The sequence below is a fragment of the Zootoca vivipara genome, chromosome 5, assembly GCF_963506605.1.
Source record: "Zootoca vivipara chromosome 5, rZooViv1.1, whole genome shotgun sequence".
Lineage (NCBI taxonomy): Eukaryota > Metazoa > Chordata > Lepidosauria > Squamata > Lacertidae > Zootoca > Zootoca vivipara.
The window spans coordinates 91676033-91683764 of NC_083280.1; the positions used below are offsets into that span (position 1 = coordinate 91676033).

Genomic DNA, 7732 nt, shown 5'->3' on the forward strand with positions numbered 1-7732 from the left:
CACAACTGATAAGCTTTGCTGGGTCATGAGGGAGTCCCTAGCCAGGAGGGAAATACTCTTAAAAAGGACTGCTGTAAACCTTTTCTGGTGATAAGAGAAGTTAGTGATTTTATTATGGGAATAGAAAAAATAGCCTTCCCCACCGTCCTCTGCTCTCACCACCTAAAACCCATTATGGTAACTTGTTCTGAAACACTGCTAGTAGTGCTCTCTTTTTAAATCTTGGTGATTTACTTACTAAGTAGAATAAAATGAAAGAGGCAACAATAATGGTGCTAGTGTAACCATGTACACAACCTTCAGATCCTTGGAAGAAAAAGTGTAATACATAAATAGTAGTGGCAGTCTATCTGGTAGCCTTCATGTTGTTCAAACTTAAAAATATGAAGTTTTTTTTAAGTTGAGAATAAATCTCTGTTTTAATTTATTTATTTTTAAATCCCTCTGCCTCCAGGGGTTTATGTTCTAATTGGAGCTGGTGCCCTGATGATGCTGGTTGGTTTCTTGGGATGTTGTGGAGCAATACAGGAGTCGCAATGCATGCTTGGTTTGGTAAGTATGGCAATAGTTTCTACAGTAGGTAGAAGGCTATACAGTAGTACCTCGGGTTATGAACACGATCCGTTCCGGGTCGCAGTTCGTAACCCGAAAAGGTCGCAAACCGAGCGCCATTTCTGCGCATGCGCAAAGCGCGTTTTTCGCGATTTTTTGCGCATGCGCAAAGCGCGCACGACGAAAACACTTCCGGGTTTGCGGAGTTCGTAACCCGAAGTGTTCGCAACCCGAGCGGTTCGTAACCCGAGGTACGACTGTACCGCTTTAATGTCTGCTGAATTCTTTAATGTCTGTTTTCAAAAGGAAGTACTTTCCTTGACAATGTGCATAAACTCCTCCCAGAATGCACACTGTGCAAAAAGTTGCCGACACAAGTTAGATTTCAACGTTTATGTCACAGAACCTCCTACATGTAGTGAAACTCATTCACGTTAGACCAGGCATCCCCAAACTGCGGCCCTCCAGATGTTTTGGCCTACAACTCCCATGATCCCTAGCTAACAGGACATGTGCTCGGGGAAGATGGGAATTGTAGTCCAAAACATCTGGAGGGCCGAAGTTTGGGGATGCCTGCATTAGACCATGGATACCTGGAGCCCAGTGCTCCCTACTTCATCCAGTAAAAATCTTCCAAGAAGGCTTTCCTAGTTATGCTACCCGAGGATCCCTTTTAATTGGAGTTGCTGGGGATTAAAATCTACTTGCATGTGGGAAGTCTTGATATAATTTGCCTTTGAACTATTTCCACTCCCTAATTCAGACCCCTGGGCTCTCACTTGTGGGGTGCCTCAGGGTTCTGTCCTCTCCCCCATGCTTTTTAACATCTACATCAGGCATAGGCAACCTTGGCTCTCCAGATGTTTTGGAACTACAACTCCCATGATCCCTGACCACTGGCCCTGTTAGCCAGGGATCATGGGAGTTGTAGTTCCAAAACATCTGGAGAGCCAAGGTTGCCTATGCCTGATCTACATGAAGCCGCTCGGAGAGATAATCAGGGTGTTTGGGCTGGGTGTTCTTCAATATGTGGATGATACCCAGCTCCACCTCTCTGTCAAATCAGAACCAGTTAAGGCTGTGAAGGTCCTGTGTGAGTGTCTGAAGGCGTTTGGAGCAGCGCCGTCTTAAGCGCCCCTGTCGCCATGGTGCGGCGGATCTCTCCGGCGCCCTTCCGCCCCGTTTCCCAGCGCGGTGGTCGTGGCGCTGCTGCGCGGCGGGCGGGCGGGCAGGCACAGCGTGATTTCTCTGGCGCCCTCCCGCCCCATTCCCCAGCGCGGTGGGCAGGTGGGCGCCGCGTGCAGCTGCGCAGCGGACCGGCAGACCGGCCGGCCAGCGGGCGGGCGCAGCTCGCGGCGCCCTCCTGGCGGGCCGGCTCCATGGTGCCCTGCGCCACAGGGGGTCTACGATGAGCCAGCCCTGGTTTGGAGGATGGATGGTGGTTAACGGATTGAGGTTGAATCCTGACAAGACAGAAGTACTGTTCTTGGGGGACAGGGGGCGGGCTGGTGTGGAGGACTCCCTGGTCCTGAATGGGGTAACTATGCCCCTGAAGGACCAGGTGCGCAGCCTGGGGGTCATTTTGGACTCACAGTTGTCCATGGAGGCGCAGGTTAATTCTGTGTCCAGGGCAGCTGTCTACCAGCTCCATCTGGTACGCAGGCTGAGACCCTACCTGCCCGCAGACTGTCTCGCTAGAGTGGTGTATGCTCTAGTTTTTCTCCGCTTGGACTACTGCAATGCACCTTTGAAGGTGACTTGGAAACTGCAACTAATCCAGAATGCAGCAGCTAGACTGGTGACTGGGAGTGGCCGCTGAGACCATTTAACACCGGTCCTGAAATATCTTCATTGGTTCCCAGTACGTTTCCGAGCATAATTCAAAGTGTTGGTGCTGACCTTTAAAGCCCTAAATGGCCTCAGTCCTGTATTCCTGTATACCTTAAGGAGCGTCTCCACCCCTATCGTCCAGTGAGGTCCAGTGCGGAGGGCCTTCTGGTGATTCCCTCATTGCGAGAAGTGAGGTTACAGGGAACCAGGCAGAGGGCCTTCTCGGTAGTGGCACCCGCCCTGTGGAACGCCCTCCCAGCAGATGTCAAGGCAATAAGCAACTATTTTACTTTTAAAAGACAACTGAAGGCGGCCCTGTTTAGGGAAGTTTTTAATGTTTGATGCTGTTCAGTTGGAAGCCGCCCAGAGTGGCTGGCGAAACCCAGCCAGATGGGCGGGGTATAAATAATAAATTATTATAATTCATCCTCCTTTCTATGGGCTTCTATGATTTAGAGCAGCCATTTAAAGCTTTGGGTGCAGCCCATGAAATTTCCCAGTAAGTACCCATGTGGAGCACAGCCCCAGTCTGTGAGGTTCGAGGCTTCTCAGTGCACGGCATTCCTTTTTGGAATTCCCAGGTACGGGAACAGAAGTGACGCCATTCCGTTGGTCGCTGGATGCGTATAGTGCAACAAGCAAAGCGGGGTGTGCAAATTGATACTCTGCTATAATTTGATTGCAGAGTTCACACACGGTGCTTGGAGAAATGCTGCGCAGTAAGCCCACAATTTATTGCACATTTAACTTGCGCACATTCAGCTTTAGGTGTGTTGACATTAAAAAGAAAAATAGGGGGCAGGGTTTCTGGGGGAAATGTCTTTGGCAATCCTACCTGCTGTTGAACCCAATGGGTTTTGACGATATGTGATTTTGGCTTTAGGAGCATACCATATTTTTTCTGTGTATAACACGCCTCCATGTATAAGGCAACCCCTATTTTGGGGGACACAAACTGAAGAAAATGGCTGGGGGGGGGGGAGATTGCGAGATTGCCCAGAGCTGTTAAGCTTTTTTTGCGGAGGACTGACCAGAGTTGTTGAGCTTTTTTAGAGGGGAGATTGCAAAAAATCACTCACCCGTCAGACCATCACACAGCAAAAGCTGTTCCCTTCCTTGATGAAAAACAGAAAGCGCACGTCTAATACACAGAAAAGTACAGTAACCCCTGCATAAGTGACAGGCTTACTGTATTGGGGAAATGTCACTTAGGGTTCACAGATGTGTTTAGCAGTAACATGAGTGCTAATATAGATCATTAGGTGAGAGAAGAAATCCTTTTTGCGCTGAGAATTTTTCAACGGAGTCAAAGCACTCTATACGCCTTTATCACAATAATCCTTAGCATGCATACTTGAGTGTTGAATAAAGTGGAACTTCTGATTGCATAGGATTGGGCTGCGCAAGTGTGAGCTAGGAAGTTCAGATGTCTCCTCCAATGTCCTCAGTGGTCTTACATGAGCTGCTACCTCCAATGTCCTCAGTGGTCTTACATGAGCTGCTACACTTAGCCTGCTATCCTGCCTTGGAAGGTGACTGTGATATGGTAACTGAGATAAAGTTAACGAAGCACACAGAGCATTCTAAATCCCTAACTATATAGACTTGTTCAGTGTTATCATCTCATGTTTTTATAAACCAGCCATGAATGACCTTACTCTAAATGTCTCTCTTCTCCTTTGCCTCTAGTTTTTTACCTTCCTTCTCGTGATTTTTGCCCTTGAAGTAGCTGCCGCCATCTTGGGATTTTCAAACAAGGAAACGGTAGGCGGACATCTTTTTAAAGTTGATTTTGTATGCCATCTAGAATTAGAACGGAATCCTACATCCAAAATTCTGCCTCCAAATATCTGCTCTGGATTAGCAGATAGAAACTTGAAGTAGAGTTGTGGGTCACCAGTATTCTCGGGACTTGGCAGCTGAAACCTCCAGTTGGTTTCCCCCAGTGGTTAAGGACTATGTGGGCTGTAGTAGTATTAGTAGTAGTAATTACTGAGGGGGACAGAATAGAACTTGAGGCACCCCATAACCAGAAGGCCATGAGATAGAGCAGCAGTCTACTAGCACCTCCAACAGGTTCTGTCCTGGCCAGAAAGAACTGGAACCAAGACAAGACTGTGTCCCCCAAATCCAGTCTGACAACCAATAATAAACCTGTCAGTCTTTAAGATACCACAGGGCATACATCATATTTCCTTATTCCAAGCATTCCTTTTTGGTAGAATAGGGGCTGCCTCCCCACCCCTCACATCTGATTGACATGGTACACACCACTTAGACCTAGATGCAATCATGGTTTAATCCTGATTGAGAATTCAAAGCGACACAAGCGCTATTCCCCTATTGTCCTCCTTTCCCTCCCCCTCTGTAGACATTAAGCCCTAGATATGGCCAAGTTAGATTTTTTTTTGGGGGGGGGGGAGCTGGGGAGGGCAAGGAGTGTTTTGGAGATTAGCCTGAAGGACTTCAGCAGTCATGTCGTAGACAGCATATTCCAGCTTCTCCTTTTCAAGCAAAAAGATTAATGTAACCAATTTGTCATTATTGGGGTGAATTATTATGTTGTTTGTGTTTTTAGATTATTAAGCAGGTGCAGGAGTTTTACAGATCAGCATATGACAAAAGAAGGGAACCTGCCGCCAAAGAAACTCTGAAAGCCATTCAGGCCGCAGTAAGTCAGATCAGATCTCAACTATTTTTTTCTTTGCTTCTGTAACCTGTTCAGAGCACTAATCCATGATGGGACTCTTTGCATTTCCCCCTCCCCAACAAGTGCTACCTATAGTTGATGTTAACATCCGCACCAAACTTGTTTAAAACCGACTGTGGTCGGTGCTCAAGTTGCAGCCGTCACAAACACTGTCCGTAGTTGGAGGAGAATTGGAAGTGGAGGGGAGGAGGCAATTGTGAGATTGGGGTGGGGTGGGGGAGTTGCCAAAGCTCTTAACCATGCCTAAGAAATTGAAGAACATCCCATCTCCACTGAGCCAGCGAGTGCTAGGAATGAAAGCCAGGAGTCCCAATTTGCAGCAGCTTAATCTGGGACGCGGGTGGCGCTGTGGTCTAAACCACTGAGCCTGGGGCTTGCTGATCGAAAGGTCGGCGGTTCGAATCCCTGCGACGGGGTGAGCTCCCGTTGCTCAGTCCCAGCTCCTGCCAACCGAGCAGTTTGAAAGCACGTCAAAGTGCAAGTAGATAAATAGGTACCGCTCCGGCGGGAAGGTAAACAGTGTTTCCGTGCACTGTTCTGGTTTTGACAGCTTAGTCATGCTGCCCCATGACCTGGAAAAACTGTCTGTGGACAAACAGCGGCTCCCTCGGCCAGTAAAGCGAGATGAGCGCCGCAACCCAAGAGTCGTTGGCGACTGGACTTTACTGTCAGGGGTCCTTTACCTTTACCTTTGATCTGAAAGGGGTGCTATTGTTTCTTTGTCCACCAGTCGCTTCCACCTAGACCATTGGGGCTCATTATAGTGTGGACGTGTTGTGTCCAGTGCAAGGCTGCTCAAAGGTTTTCTGCATCATGGATAGCTCCAAGTGAGCAGCTTGCTCTGACCAAGTTGAGGAGCTAAAATAATCTCCAAAGATCTTATTTCAGCAAAGTTCTTCGAGTTGATAATTTACCCAGATCTGTTGACTTGTATATATGTTTCAAGGACACCCATATTTTGAAAACACAACTGAAATGTAACTTTTCTCTCTGCTCTAGCTAAACTGCTGTGGCCTCACAGGGGCTATTGAGGCACTAGTTGAAGACACTTGTCCCAAACAGAGCGGTCTCGTCGAAACCGTGCAGCTACAGGTATGTCATTGGACCCCAGATAGGGACATGCCTCGTGGTACTAAATCTCAGCACAATGTGGCAAAATCCATCTCTTTGGTGCTTGCATGTATAAGAGTACAGAAGGTGAAGGGTTGTTCTTTTTTTCCCCAGGGATGCCCTTCAGTTATTGAGGAAGTCTTCACCAAAAAGCTGAATGTGATTGGTGCGGTCGGCATCGCTGTTGGCGTGGTGATGGTAAGTACCAACATTTTCCATAAGTTTGGCACATAGCTGCATGTTGCATAATGCCAAGCATGGCGTTTTTTGTAAGACCATAATTATAATATTTATACCCTGCCCATCTGGCTGGGTTTCCCCAGCCACTCTGGGCGGCTTCCAATAAAGATTAAAAATACAATAAAACATCAGTCATTAAAAACTTCCCTAAACAAGGCTGCCTTCAGATGTCTTCTAAACGTCAGGTAGTTGTTTATCTCTTTGACATCTGATGGGAGGGTGCCACCACCGAGAAGGCACTTACATGTAAAAGCCATCAAGAGGCCCAATTCTGCTAAGAGAAAACCAGCCGTGGCAAACAGTGTGAAGCTCAATGGCTGGTGTGATCTACTCTCCTGCAAGATCTGAGGACACTTCAGAACTTGAGCTGTGCTGCACTGTTTTTCCAAACCATCGCTGGCTTTGAACCATTGCAGTTTAAACCTGGAGCAAAATTATTTAATTCACTGATCTCCTTGGTGGTATTCTTCATGGAGAAACTTTGCCAATTGTGTGTCTGTCTTTTTTTTTAGATCTTCGGTATGATTTTCAGCATGATCCTTTGCTGTGCTATTCGTAGAAACCGAGAAATGGTCTAAAGGAGCCTCAGGCAGAGTGGATTATAAGCAGCATTCAAGGAATTGCCAGTTATTCACTTTAGCATTCTGAAAGTCATTTCTAAAGTTATATATTTGTTTTAAAAATGCTTTATTTAGTACTGATCTTCGTTTTTATGTTTTTGTTTATAAAAGTTTAAAAGAAATCTAATTTTGAGAAGGTACTATATTTGTTAAGCTAAAGTCTAACAACTTGTATATAAGGGTTTGTCTTCTTTATTCAGACTTAACTGGGATGTAACTTACATTGGAGAAAATTTGATACTTAATAAAGATTTAAGACCACATAGTGACTTTTTTTAAAAAGTGACTTTCTTTTCAGTGTACTAATTCTGACACAGGAGGGGGGTAATGAGGGCTAAATTGTTTTTTCATGGTATTTCTTAGCAAAATCCTCAAATACTGAAAATATTTCTTGCATGTGGGTAAGATCCTGACTCTTTTCTCCCGTTACTATAACAGACTTGGTGGGCAACAAATATTAAACTAAAGCATCCTATTCATGAGCAACAGACTAATTATTGAAATTATTTTAGATATATATTGGAAGTGATTTAATAGGTGACAATTGACAATGAATATCTTCAAAACTACCATGCAGAGGAGTATTTTTTAGTTGCTGGGGGAAAAAACGTGACAGACATGAAGAGATGAGTCAAAATATTTGGACAGAATTTATGCGGATGGGTTTGCA

The 7732-nt window shown here is 45.9% G+C and overlaps 1 protein-coding gene across 1 annotated transcript in view; it reads left to right on the forward strand.

Annotated features, from left to right (window-relative positions):
* CD9 (CD9 molecule) overlaps positions 1 to 7331 on the forward strand; it is a 29025-nt gene extending 21694 nt beyond the window's left edge. Inside the window, exons 3-8 of the mRNA XM_035138031.2 lie at positions 455 to 552; positions 4072 to 4146; positions 4961 to 5053; positions 6092 to 6184; positions 6317 to 6400; positions 6955 to 7331. Of these exons, the coding sequence (XP_034993922.1) occupies positions 455 to 552; positions 4072 to 4146; positions 4961 to 5053; positions 6092 to 6184; positions 6317 to 6400; positions 6955 to 7020 (509 nt within the window). The 3' untranslated portion in view covers positions 7021 to 7331. The remainder of the gene's footprint in view (positions 1 to 454; positions 553 to 4071; positions 4147 to 4960; positions 5054 to 6091; positions 6185 to 6316; positions 6401 to 6954) is intronic.
* The last annotated feature ends 401 nt before the right edge of the window (positions 7332 to 7732 follow it).